Genomic DNA, 15332 nt, shown 5'->3' on the forward strand with positions numbered 1-15332 from the left:
TAGTCAGGTAGTTCAAACACTAGAAAAGTTAAAGTTTGTTTTGTTTACCGACACCACTAGAGCACATTGATTTATTAATCATCGGCTATTGGATGTCAGACATTTGGTAATTTTGACATAACAGAGAGGAAACCCGCTACATTTTTCTATTAGTAGCAAGTGATCTTTTATATGCACTATCCCATATACAGGATAGCACATACCACGGCTTTTGATATACTAGTCGTGGTGCCTTGGCTAAAACGAGAAATAGGCCAGTGGACCCACCGAAGGCGATCGATCCCAGACCGACATTAGGCGAGCGCTTTACCACTGGGATACGCCCCGCTCCCCACTAGACAAGAGACTAAAGATTACTAGCACTATCGTCAGAATCACCACTTCATGTTCAAAGGGTTTTAGCAAATACGTTCGTGGTTTTTGTTTGACGAGATTTCGGGGGGGGGGGGGGGGGGGTCTTCTTTTTTCTAGTTGTTGCTTATTATTTAATTTTATTTTTGCTTTCCTATCTGGATGCAGTTTAAGTACCGTGTTGTAGACTTGTTTTTAAAAATAAAAAATTCACAGAACCCCTGTTTACATTTGTTATCTGTTCCAACCACAGATGAAGTGACAGGATGAAGTGACAGAGTTACAATACAAAATTAAACATTATCATTTTGGTATACAGATCGAAATTTTCATTCAGTATTTACAATTGTTACTATCACGAGGTTATTCGTGTATGTATGAATATTAATGATACAGATAGAAAAAAAACCCATGTATGTTATATAGCCCAAGTTCTCATAGTTTATAATTTTACACTAGACATGTAAATGAATTAAACAAAAATGAACTACACAAAATGTGTTCTGCAAGATATTTTCTATTATATTGTATCTACTTATACATTCATCCCCACCCAAACTCACCAACCACCACCACCACCACCCCAAAAAAAAAAAAAAAAAAAAAAAAATGCCACCAACAAACAAACTTCAAATATACATACATAACTACGCATACGCACACAGACACGCACACAAGTGTTTCATGAAGTAAATGAAATAAACAAGCTACAGGTGCAGACACCATAAGACGTCACAAATGAAGTATTATTGTTATATAAAACATATGAATTATTTGACTATGACTGGCATGGCTGTCCGTCGTAAAATATTAATATACATGTACATAACACCAAAGTAAACAACAGTTACAAATTGCATAATTTGTTCAGCTGTAATTGCCTGACCATGTCTTAGGTACATGTAGATTATGATACATAGCCCATTTAGTTTGAAATTTGTTGTGGAATACGAACCTAGCATACACCACCCATTAAACACGACGGCTTAACTTATGCGCTATCGAGTTGGGTCGAGCGAGCGGAGATGGGCCGTGTTTTATGGTACACCCCACCCCCACCCCCAATTCTAGCATACACCACCCATTAATACGATGGCTTAACTTACGCGCTATCGAGTTGGGTCGAGCGAGCGGGGATGGGCTGTGTTTTATCGTACACCCCTCAATTATAGCAGTCATCATCACTCAAGTTACGCCATCTCAAACGACTTAGCCGTGTCACGCAAACAAACGGACAGAAACTTGATCATTCACTGCCAATCATTTAAACAATGTATGCAATACTGTCATCGCCATGTGTTGACAAATAGACAGAGTGGGCAAGCCATTTTTCCCTACGTTGCATTTAATTAAAATACTATTTTTGTTATGGTTAAAAGACGAAGATAATACGGGCCTACATTTTGAATATTTAACATTTAGTCTATATACTTTGGGTCCTCCGCAAGGCTCATTGCTTTTCAGACGACATCGACTTCGCCGGTGATGACGTCATCATTGCATTTAGCGCAACGCAGGGCCGGGGATAACCCTGCAGTATACGCCCATTCCAGTGAATGTTACAAACTCAGAAATGAAGTATCTTGAAAACAAAATAAATAGTTCAGGTGCCAAAGCTGCATCATCGCTGATAAAGAAAACGAAAAAATCAATCACAAAATGTCCGTTAAAATACCAGTACATCATAATCAGTAAATAACCCAATTTCTTTTCATATCTACGGTACGGTACACTTGTTTGTGGACGAATCTGAAGAGAATCCGTAGTCTGTTCAATGCCATGTAATACGATTTGTAACACTTGACGGACATTTTAGAAAATGTAGCTACCTTAACGTGAAACTCTAATGGTAGCAGGGAAGTAAATCATAATACACTGTCCACCATATTAACGTAAATGCAAAACAGTGGAGAGCAAGAATTTTCCTGGGTGAATCACATAAATAGTAACTGGTGTCAATACTGTGTACTATGAACTCGGTTCTATCAACCTAAATCTGGAAAAAAAGCACCCCCTAACATAAGCGTACGAGACGGGGGGTGGGGTGGGGGAGAAAATCCTCAAATTCGGGCAAAAACAATAGAGAAATTCGGGCAAACTGAGCTGGCCTGAACATCTTTTACCATGTATTTTCATTATTCTACCCAAAATATTAGTTTGGCAGTAATGCTAATATGAATAAACGTTGTAATCCAGATTCGGGCACTTTTGTTTAATTCGGGGGGAAATCAGCCTGCCCCCCTACAAAAATGATAGCCCGTACGCCTATGACCACTAATTATTTGTCGTTTAGCGGCTGCTAGGAAGTCACTACACCCCAGGCTTGTATTCATACTCGGTACATAGAAATGGGTGATGGAAAATAACATCTCAATTAATAAACTTGTGAAAACCATACAGGTGTCATCCTGCCAAATATCAAATTTATTACTTGCCAATCACTGACATATTATTTTTTAATTTTCAAATACGGGTTGTATTTACAATGTACTACAACGCTGATTGGTAAATTTATTTCCCTACTACCTACTACCTAATAAACTCTTACAAAAAACGATAAAATTACAAAAACAAGCATTCTGAGAGTACTGCTGAAGCAAATTTTGGTATCTCTTAAATTCAAGAGCCATAACTCTGTGAAATCGCCATGACAGTTAAACTTGATCTGTAACAGTACTTGATAAAACTATATACAAAATTTCATCTCAATATTTTCAGGGCCTGCAAACATTTGGGGTTTTTTTTCGTATCTCCTAAATTTAAGGGTCATAACTGTGTGTACAAAAAAAAAAAAAAAAAGATAAATTGTCATTATGAAGCTATATCCAAAACTTCAGCTCAATATCTCAAGGAATTGTAAACACAAAACATCCAGAAAACTATATGTGGGACAGATGTATGGACATACAAACACACAAGGACGGAGATGAAACCTATAGCCCCCTCCGGTTGGACTGGTAAGGGACTAATAAATACATATTTTAAAGCTTCTATGCGTTTAACTTGCTGAATAAAATAATGAACAATGTCATGATGGATACAGCTGAAGTTTTAACTTCAAAAACCCTTGGAAGGAAAAATAAGTACTGGAAGTAGCAGATGACAACCGTTTCCACACATCAACAAAAAAACATGAATGAAACAAAAATCAATCTCGTCAAAAATATCTAAAATAAAATTTTAAAAAATAGATAATATTTAGTTGCTTACATGGGCGTATTGGCTCCCATTTGTTTAGTGGCGCAGGCTGATTTTTGCACGAATTAAACAAAAATGCCCGAATTTCGATAACAATATTTATTCATATTAGCTTATCTCCAATATAGGGTTACAAACGAATCTCTGCATTTCTACATGGAACTAATTTTGCGGGTAGAATGACGGCAATACATGGTAAAAACGTGATAAATCATGAGAAGTATACAAAAATTGTTTAAAAGATTTGATAAACCACATTTTACAGAAATGAGAGAGAAAATTGACTAAAAATGGCCCAGATTTTAAGTCGGAGTCAAAAATTATGACCTTTTGACCTCTGCTGACCTAATTTAAATAATTACATTGTTTTAAATTTTATGAATAGATAGTATAGACCAGTATTGTTAATATAAGGAGTCATTTGCTATTTTATCTTGTATATTGACTGAACTACAGACATTTTAGTTAACTCTACACCTAATTCCTTCATTCCTTATTAAAAACATCAACATTAAAAAAAAAATCGGAATAGATTTGGCAACTAAGAAACCACATTCCATAAGCTACATATATCAGGGTATTCAAACATACCCTCAGACTGTTTGACCTTTTCGGCTAAAGGCTGGTTTATACTTCAGTACGATCTGTGATCGTATGAATTTCATCCGATATATATCGTATTCAAAGGACTATTAAAAAAAAGTACTGTCGGAAATAGAATTAAAATTATTTTCGTCGATTATTTCTTACATATTAAACTGACAAATAAATATTTTGTAAATATCTATTTAATGATGCTCTACCTAATTTAGCATTTACTTGTTTGGGCGCTCATTGATGTTCAAGGTGGTGTTTACTCTTGAAATTAAAAGAAAAATGTCAGTAACAGGTAATTTGTGCACTTACTGGAACACACTATAAAAAATTTTGGTCAACGTGTCAATTTCATTGCTGTTACAATATGTGAGGGACTGTTTCTGATGATGGTTTACCCCTATCCCTCTCCAAAATTAAATATTTGTAGTCATTTATAAGTAACTTTTGAACAAAATTGTCAGGAAACATTATGAGTGATCCATTATACCGGTATTAAAGGTGCTATCTCACTGTTGCACAATGACAGCTATTGCTAATTTTTTTTTTTTTAAATAAAATTTTGATTTAACATTTAAAGAAGACACCTTTAACTGACCATAAATGATTATAGGAAATAATTTTATCTACTGGTAGAAAATACATTTTTATTGGAGAATCTTTATCACAGCTCGCATATAACTGTGATATAGTACCTTTAAATTGTTGCAACATAGTGTAAATTTCTAATGTACTTATATTGACTTTATATTCAATATATATGCTGCAATCCAAAATAATCAGTTAACTTGCAGTTTTAAATTAAAAGTTTGTTTAATGGTTAAAATGAAATTGACACATATCCATCAAAATATGTTATAGTCTGTTCTAATAAAGGTCACAAATCACCCGTTTACCGACATCTTTATATTAATTTCAAGAGTAAACACCACTTTGTACATCAATGAGAGCCCATACAAGTCAATGCTAAATTAGGTAGAGTATCCTTGAATGGGTATTTACAAAGTATTTACTTGTCAGTTTAAATGAAAGAAATAATCAAGGAAAATCATTTTAATTCTATTTCCGACAGTACTTTTCTTTCTTTTTTGTTCAGACTTCCGTTGAACCGTTTGGTTTGCGAATAGCCGCGATTCTTACGATAAATATCGGAGAGGCATTTATACTTTTCAAGTGCATGCGGTCGCCTATTTGCGTTTGGTACTTTCAAGATGGATGACGTCTTGCTTTTTCTTCGGAGGCGAAAGGCAAGAAAAGTGGCGTGCAGAGGAGGGGGTGGTATATTCGTCCACTTAACAGAACTAGACCATACAGTGGGGAGTTCCATTCTCTAGTCCGGGACATGCGTGTTTTATAAGATAAGCAAGTACACTTCAGATACTTATTATTAACCAGCATTATGAGTTTATTGCTGAAATTGGAGACAAAGATCCGTATGTAATTTCAAAGCAATATAATTGTTTGATATATTTTCATGGCGGGAAAATATTTTATTAAAATATACTAGGTTTTTCCTAAAATGTATAGGGCTATAAGTAGGTATATGTGGTAAATACTTTGCCATATCTGAATTAGTTCATTTGGAATGTATGTATTGATGTATGAATATCTATATATTGTATGTATGTCGAGGTTGACTATTACATACATAGATATTAACGCACTGGCGCAGGGGATAATTAAATCCTTTCTGGCCTCACAAATTGTCCCATGCCGTTGCTGGGACTCGAACCTGTGGCACCGATTCGCCCGCAAATTGCAAGACTAACCACGATACGCTCTGAGCTATCGAAACTTCCATATAAAAAGCTCTTTAACTCAACCATATGCATGGGGCCTACAATCTACGCGGTCGATCCCGCTTACGTGCATGAAACAGTGGGCAGACCTGGCACTGGCTAGTATATATTGATGTATGAATATCTATATATTGTATGTATGTCGAGGTTGACTATTAAATACATAGATATTAACGCACTGGCGCAGGGGATAATTAAATTCTTTCTGGCCTCACAAATTGTTCCATGCCGTTGCTGGGACTCGAACCTGTGACACCGATTCGCCCGCAAATTGCAAGACTAACCACGATACGCTCTGAGCTATCGAAGCTTCCATATAAAAGGAAGCTCTTTAACTCAACCATATGCATGAGGCCTACAATCTACGCGGTTGATCCCGCTTACGTGCATGAAACAGTGGGCAGACCTGGCACTGGCTAGTATGTATTGATGTATGAATATCTATATATTGTATGTATGTCGAGGTTGACTATTACATACATAGATATTAACGCACTGGCGCAGGGGATAATTAAATCCTTTCTGGCCTCACAAATTGTCCCATGCCGTTGCTGGGACTCGAACCTGTGGTACCGATTCGATCGATGTATGTATGTGTGTGTGTATGTGTGTATGTATGTATGTATGTATGTATGTATGTATGTATGTATGTATGTATGTATGAATGTATGAATGGATGTATGGATGTATGTATGTATGTAGGGAGCGGGATGTAGCTCAGAGGTAGAGCGTTCGCTCCTGGTGCGGTGGATAGTCGGATCGATCCCACATGGTGGACCCACGGGGCTATGTATCGTTCCAGTGCTCCACAGCTGGTGTAAGAAAAGCAGTGGTATGTGCTATTCTGTCTGTGGGATGGTGCATATAAAAGGTCCCTTGCTGCTAATCGGAAAGAGTAGCCTATGTAGCGGCAGCGGGTTTCCTTTCTCATTATCATAATGGTCCTTAACCATATGCCTGACGCCATATAACCGTAAATAAAAATGTGTTGAGTGCGTCGTTAAATAAAACATATCTGTATGTATGTATGTATGTATGTATGTATGTATGTATGTATGCAAGTATTTATGTATGTATGTATATATGTATGTACGTATGTACATATGTATGTATGCGGACAAAGAATAGCCCAGTGGTAATATACCTCGGCACGTTACTTTCGATGTCACGATGTTTGATAAAGGGCGATAGAAATGACATTAATTGGAAATACTTCCAAGTAGACTTTTGGTATCCTGGATCACCACTTCTTCCCGACATTTTCTTCTTCTCTCTGGCGAAGACGTCCCTCAGATTTCTCCATCTTGATTTCAAATCATTAGCGACGTATCATACAGATTAGGATATTTTCTAACTTCTTCTATAAGTTGCTCATCATCTGCAGCTCTAAAAAGACCTGTTTTTCTTTGTCGCTTCTGGCCAGCCATCGTATTCATTTATCGCATGAAATAACTCAAAGTTAAATGGTCCGATATGCATGCGATTGCATCCCGTGCGTATAATTTTTATCGCTGATGACGTAGCCAACACATGTCAATGCGTTCAGAACGATGACATTCCGATCTCCTTGCGACCTATGCGTTCGATACGTCGGATCGTACTTAAGTATAAACCAACCTTAAATAAATCTCTAGCTCTTGGGACTAAAGGCAGATGTGGAGGAAGTAAAAACAGAACATACTATACACCTCTTTTTTGTGCAATCAAACACAAAAGGAAAAAAATATGCAGAAACAAAAACAAACAAGAAACCCATATCGCCGCATCAATTCTGGAACTTTGGTCTGACCGGAAACCGATAATATTTTCTTTTGTCCTAAAAGTCAAAGATGGTAAAGAAAAACATGAAACCACTTCCGCGATATGGATAGAAAGTAACTCTCCCCCCATTGGAGTAAACATCGATGGGAACGAGTAGAGTTTAAATCATACTGGTCCCGCGGGCCAGCAATCCTGAGCAGATGTGACCCAAATTTATGATGCACACTGTGTGGCTATTTTCCCATGATACCATGAAACACTACACACAGTAGTTAATGTGTATTCCTCAACAGTTTGATAGAACTCACATAGATTTCATTGTCTCAGGATGTCCCAATAGTAGGACTAGTGCTATTTCCTGGGGATTAGTAACTTTTCTAGGTTACTAGTCCTCCAGACCATTGGAAATACTTCTTAATTTCCACCGCTAATTTATTACATACACTCATGAATCACTGTCAAAAGAGTATCAGGAGCAAAGGGTGAGCATATTCTGGCACCCGTCACGAGTACTGTCACCCGTCACGAGTACTGGCACCCGTCACGAGTACTGGCACTTTATTCACTTCATATAAAACAATGAAAAAAAGGTGCAAGAGTTTCACCTAAAAGATGAAAATGTAGGAATAGTTTAAAATATGGAAAAGCATCGTCAGTGATGCATCGTATTTAGTAGATAAAGCCTCCAAACTTCTACCATAAAATGTTCTGAATGGCCTCAGCAGACTCTGGGAAAATGGACTATGGAAAGTTGAATTTCTATGCATAGATCGAGGTATGAAACTGATTTGATACCTTCAGATGTTTCTTTTAATTCTTGTAACTTGTAAAATCAGTGAAAGGTAATTAACTTGTTATCATGCTATTATTGAATGATATAAGATCATCAATATAGTGGAAAGTAATCAGTTTTAGCCCGATTCCTTTGTTCCAATTCCAGTTGATATTTTGTGTCCAGGCTACACATTACTGTAAATCGTGTAACAAAGTAAATGTTTCCTTAATGAGAGTGTAACACGTTTATTAAAAAGACAACAGCAATTTATTTATCTGGTTTATTATCAATGACTTGGAAAACTGCAGACAACAAACTTAGGAACATTGATTCTTGTATTACGGCACCACACCACCACAAGTCGTTTCGTTACTTGCTGTAGCAGCTTAAAATAGACTGGTTTAGGAAATAGTTCCTCATAAAACAAATACTACAAAATTCTGATATGCTTTTTGAAATCTTCCTTTGATGTTTACATGTAGGTTGACCTCTGTAGTATTTAAATAACCCATTGGTTTTAAGTAATTTGTTGTATGTAGTACTAACTGATAACAACTGTGTAAGTGGTATGGTGCCACTTGTATAACAGCAACACGAGACGGTGATCTGGTATAGGGGCCATTAATTGTGGTCAACTTACATGTATGTTGCTTTTTTACACAGTACATGCCAGTTGAGAGCACTCCCTAAAATTGGTAGTCACATGACCCTCTCAACAGTGTTGTATTTTTCACCGAATATATTCTGATATAGAAATTGTATTGAACTGCATGGAGTAATTAATGGTGGTGTGTAACCATAACTGTTAAAAAATATATTGTGTCAATTATACATGTTTGTAAATATGGGAATTATATTAAGTTTCTAGTATTATCAAAGACAGCTAAAGCTTAGATCACATCAAACGACATAACACAACTTAACTGTCAATCGTAACTGTCGATTTTAGTCAGCCCAATTGCATCGGACACGACCATACATGTTTGGTCACAGACACCGGGCGTCATATAGTGTAAACGGGTCGTGGCTTGCAATGCGACAGTCAAGTTGAGTTGCATTGTCTAATGTGATCTTGGCTTAAATATAAAAGCAATTCTATATTATGAATTTATGTGCCTTCTAGAGCTGGGCGGTATTGATATTTCAGGTCCGGTATTGGTATTGGTATTTTTGGGGCGATTTACCTCGGTATTGATAAGGTATTCGGTATTGATACAATACCGATACCGATATTGAGCATTGGTATATTCAGATTTATATGCATGCCTGAGTTAAGTCTCACCCGCCAATTTCATCTAAATTAAATTAAATTTCATACACAAGGCCCACATTTCTCTCTTCTTTGGAGCTATTTTGTGTTTGTCAGATATATTGTTAGTACTTTACTAAATGGCAGATAACATGTTTCAATACCGAAATTTCAATATTTTGAAATTTGCTTGGTACAGCAAAATCGGTATTGACATGATACCGATACCAAACAGTATATACAGTATACCGCCCTGTTCTAGTGCCTTCTTTCAATCCTAAAACCCATATGTGATTATTTATACAACCCTAGTAAAATAACATTCTGGTCACAGTGCCAGATAGTGTTTCTATTTCCCTTGTTATAAATTCAATTGCCTGTTCAATTAGAATGAATCATTCACTCAATCATAGTATATTTTTATATTAGATATTTTTGATTGCACAAATGATATGTATATTTTGTACAAGAGTATATGCATTGTCACTCTAAATGATCCATTTAGGCTACATATTTTCAACAGAGTAAGATATTCATAAACAAAACAAGCAAGCATTGAACAGCCTTATGCTGCAGCAACAACTCTGACAGGAAGTGTGTTGCTTGTAACATTGGAGAGGAAATGCATACAAACAAATCTGAAAACATTTCTTTACGAAATGTGAACTGCACCGATAAAACAAACCACAATAACTACTTACAAAACTGAGATTCACAAAACGAGTCTTTAAATCCATTCTTATAAACTTGCAAATATATACAGTTTGGGTATTTATTTATCACATTTGGAATTAAAGTCTATAAATAAAACAAATTTCAAACAAGGAAAACTCTTCATCAAAATGCCTTTCCACAAATATTTTAATAAAATTGTTTCCAATTTTACTGGCAGACAAAACAAGCACACAAGTGAGCTACATGTAATTGCGGAGGACAGACCAGTCACAGGACAAATAGGATAGTTAATTAATACACCATGCAACAGGTCTACTCTTCAAGAAATATCACCATGTATCATGGAAGTCACCTTTTAGCCAAAACAGAAGAAATATTTTTAAACCACAGTCACTCTTCCCATTACAATTTCTTCCAATGTTTTAGTAGTAGCCATCTTCCTCAGGGGGAACTTGTATTAAACTGTCATTTTAAAACTGTAATAGGAATACACGGTAACTGTTAAAGAATCATGACAAAAGACAGTTAATGATCACTAGCAATTCTATGAAACCTTCATCACAAATCGAGAACCTAGAATCTGCAGTGACCAAGTCAATTAGTTGTGTTCAGTGTGTGTTTCACTTGTTTATGTGTTAGTGTATTAAAGAAAGATTTTATATGATACTCAAGATAAAGGAAAATTTTTGCCGTACAATACAAATTTCAATGTAGTAACTCATGATCTCATGGCATCAACACCCCCCATTATTATTTACTCACTCATTCAGTCAGTCACTCACACTCACTTCAATCTCATCAAATAATAACTGTGGTTTCAACATGTTAGAATTTTTTATTTTATTCATTGGTGTAGTCACAATTTTATATTGGGAAGATCACCCATTTTAAAAAAAAAAAATTGAGAGGAGGGGGGACGCAATCATAAGTTATGTACAGTGTTATGAGGCAAAGGAAAAATGAAAATATAAGAGACAGTGAAATAAAAAAACCAGGTGTGATTAGACTCCAACCCAGGCTATGCCAAGTGATGTTATTGTTCATGTTCATAGATTTCTACACTTTTATATACCAAGTACATGTACCATGATGATTTCTTAAACAAAGTATTTAAATACTGAGTGGATGCTCATGACAATATATTCATAAGAACACAATAATCAACCATATAAATGGCAGATCCAGGTGGCTGAGCCATAATCTGCTCAGTTATGTTTAACACATTGAATGGCCTCAAAAGCATGTTATGGTCATTACACCGATTTCTCCAACACTAACAACTAATAATTGATCCATTCTGGGCAGATCCTCTATGCAGATGAGGTGTATGCCCAAGACATGGTACTTTAAACCTTAATTGGATATTTCAATGGAAACCAAGTTACAATGAGATAAAATAAAATCAAGAATGCTTCAATGGGCATTTAAAATGTCTCTGGCTCTACACACTTAGTGATAATAAAACAAGTACTAACATGCACAGTTAATAAAATAATATGTCCATAACATTGCACAGTTTTAGTGCATCATATCACAATTGGCTTATTATTTTGGCACTTCCTTGAATTTTCCCCAGCCATGAAAACACTTTGTAAATTTTTTGGGTTCTTTGTATTTCATGGCCAAGAGAAGTCTGCGTTGTTTTCCTGGGTTCTTTGCACGCAGGTGCTGAATATAGACCTATGAAAGAATAAGAAAACATGATATAAATTTACATATATCACCATGTTCAACTTCAAGGATAAAAAAAAAAGCATATGTAACTTAAATAACATCATTAATAGTTAAAACTGAATACTGTAGTTTAGTATTTAAAACCATTAATGTGATTAACATGTTAAATTTACAGAATCAAACCAATATCATTAACTTTTATAATTTTTTGATGAAGAAAACAAAGAAAACAAAATCAACATAAAAAAAAATTCTTCAACTTTTTAAGCACAAAATGTTTAAAATCCAGCAGTACTATATTTTTAATTATATACAGTCAAACCTGTTTATAATGGTCACCCAAGGGACATGACAAAAGTGGCCGTTATAGACAGGTGATCCTTATATACAGGTTTGAAATTAGAACCCATATATTAAAACATGTCACAACTGTCGCATTTTAAAACTATTCCCACACTAGCTTGTTTATGTCATCATTGCCTATTGCTTTTTTCTGCCTTTTCTTTCGGCTGAAACATTATTGTCAAAATCAGCTTTCCTTTTTAAAATAGAATTAATCTGAGAATGTCCTACACCAAAATGATTGGCGATCTTTCGTGCACTTAAATTGCCTTTCTCAGATTTGTTAATAACGTTGATTCTCTGTTCTAACGTTAATGCAGTACGATTTTTCAGTGGAATTTTGCATGCAAACGTATTCATTAATACATTTCGGAAACACTGACATTGACTTGCAGAAGCTGAGAAGATATTTTGTTTAATCGAAGGTTATTACCCATGTGGCATGTTTAACTCATTTGTTTGTTTCCTGTCACCGCTAATCCTTCAGTGGAGTATAACCGTTGATTACAGCTGAATAAGATCATGAGTTATTAAATAATCCTAACACGGGGCATCTTTAATGATTGCCGCCTTCAGCAGTTCATGTTTATTTACCAATCATGTCTGATTAGAAACAATCTGACACTTAACATAACACCTCATTTGTTTTGTTTCTCAAGACTCAGTAGAGTGACCATACATACAGATGACATCATGTACAGCCAATGGGAAGTCGTCTACTGTTCAGTGAGGATGCTGAGAACCAATCGAATTACACCACCACTAACTGCGTGTCACAGAAGTTATTGAGTGCCCATTTGTTTTACAGTTACGATCAGAGAATTACAATGGAACTTTACTTTGACGGAAAATAAACCCAAAGCCACAGACATGGCCATATAAACACATTTAATTTATAATTTTTGAGATGATTGAAAAAGTAGACATAACCAGGGACAAAAAAATAAACCAAAAAACGTCTTCACGACAATAATCTTGTGACCGTTATAGCAGGTTCAACCTGTGATTTTGGGTGAAAAATAGTGACCGCTGGCCGTTATGGACAGGTGACCATTATGTACAGGTCAAATAAGGAAGGAAATGCATTGGGAGGGATTTATAGTGGTCGTTATAGGTAGGTGACCATTATGTACAGGTGACCGTTAGACCAGGTTCAACTGCACTCTTAAAAAAGAATCATATGAAATTACTTTATGGATATGAAATAAATATTGAACTTCTCAAGAGCATCAACTATTCATGTGAAAGACCAAATGATCAGTTACCAGGGTAATCAACAATGTCACTTAAATTGTAGTTTTGTCCTGTTTCTTATTTTGATGCCCTGCTGTTAAAAGTAAAACAAAAAACTTAATTACCTGTGCACTCTTGAAGGCTAGTTTAATTTCTACATCGCTCGTCTTCTTGCCTACCCAGAGGAACACCTGTTCACCATTATCAAGAATCATAACATCATCATCTGCCAGGTCATCCTGCAGCAAACAAATGACACATTGTCAAACATTCTTCACAAACACAGTGACATGCCCATCAGTCAGTATTCAGTAGAAAAAAATAAATACTCTACTATCTGTTTGCAGTATTTTATTTGTAACTCTTTTATTTCACCAAGAAACAAGTGGTGGTCAATTTATTCATAGTGAACAAGACAACAAGAAAAAATGTATTTGCATTTTTGTAGGGGGTTTAATGTGGGGTTTTTTTTTTTTTTTGGGGGGGGGGTGTTTTTGAGGGGGTGCAGTATTACACCACTTTGAAATAGATGCCATGATCAATAGTCCAATCACTAAAAGAGGTTGTGTGTGCACCTTTAGCTACAAAGAATTAGTCTAGATCACATAGAAGATAACAAAAACCTAGGATAAACTTTCTGAAAAATGGCAGAAACATAGATAATGGCATAACATGTACCAATATTATGTTTTTGTCATTAAAAGGTTAATGTTGATATGATCTTTTATATGCACCATCCCACAGATAGGATAGCACATACCACAGCATTTGATATACCAGTCATGATTCACTGGCTGGAATGAGAAATAGCCGACCATGCATCATGCGATCTCTTTACCACTGGGCTACATCCCGTCCACAAATAATGTAAAGATGTTTTAATAGTGTAAAGATATACATGTATTAATGGTGTAAAGATATACATGTATTAGTAGTGTAAAGATATACATGTATTAATGGTGTAAAGATATATACATGTATTAGTAGTGTAAAGATATACATGTATTAGTAGTGTAAAGATATTCATGTATTGATAGTGTAAAGATATACATGTATTAGTAGTGTAAAGATATACATGTATTGATAGTGTAAAGATATACATGTATTGATAGTGTAAAGATATACATGTATTGATAGTGTAAAGATATACATGTATTGATAGTGTAAAGATATTCATGTATTTATAGTGTAAAGATATACATGTATTGATAGTGTAAAGATATTCATGTATTGATAGTGTAAAGATACACATGTATTGATAGTGTAAAGATACACATGTATTAATAGTGTAAAGATATTCATGTATTAATAGTGTAAAGATACACATGTATTAATAGTGTAAAGATAGACATGTATTAATAGTGTAAAGATATACATGTATTAATAGTGTAAAGATATTCATGTATTAATAGTGTAAAGATATTCATGTATTAATAGTGTAAAGATATACATGTATTGATAGTGTAAAGATATTCATGTATTGATAGTGTAAAGATATACATGTATTAATAGTGTAAAGATATTCATGTATTAATAGTGTAAAGATATTCATGTATTAATAGTGTAAAGATGTATTAATAGTGTAAAGATATACATGTATTAATAGTGTAAAGATATTCATGTATTAATAGTGTAAAGATATACATGTATTAATAGTGTAAAGATATTCATGTATTAATAG

General features: G+C 35.0%; 1 protein-coding gene across 2 annotated transcripts in view; it reads right to left on the bottom strand.

The window, feature by feature from the left end:
- Window positions 1-8744: 8744 nt before the first annotated feature.
- The window catches only part of LOC121379905 (protein flightless-1 homolog), a 75232-nt gene continuing 68644 nt past the window's right edge, over window positions 8745-15332 (bottom strand). For both annotated transcript variants that reach the window (XM_041508577.1, XM_041508576.1), the window contains 2 exons: window positions 13777-13890; window positions 8745-12082 (listed from right to left, as the gene is read on the bottom strand). In XM_041508577.1, coding sequence (XP_041364511.1) covers window positions 11948-12082; window positions 13777-13890 — 249 coding nt within the window. In that variant the 3' untranslated portion in view covers window positions 8745-11947. The remainder of the gene's footprint in view (window positions 12083-13776; window positions 13891-15332) is intronic.

Source organism: Gigantopelta aegis, chromosome 8, assembly GCF_016097555.1.
Source record: "Gigantopelta aegis isolate Gae_Host chromosome 8, Gae_host_genome, whole genome shotgun sequence".
NCBI classification, from domain to species: domain Eukaryota; kingdom Metazoa; phylum Mollusca; class Gastropoda; order Neomphalida; family Peltospiridae; genus Gigantopelta; species Gigantopelta aegis.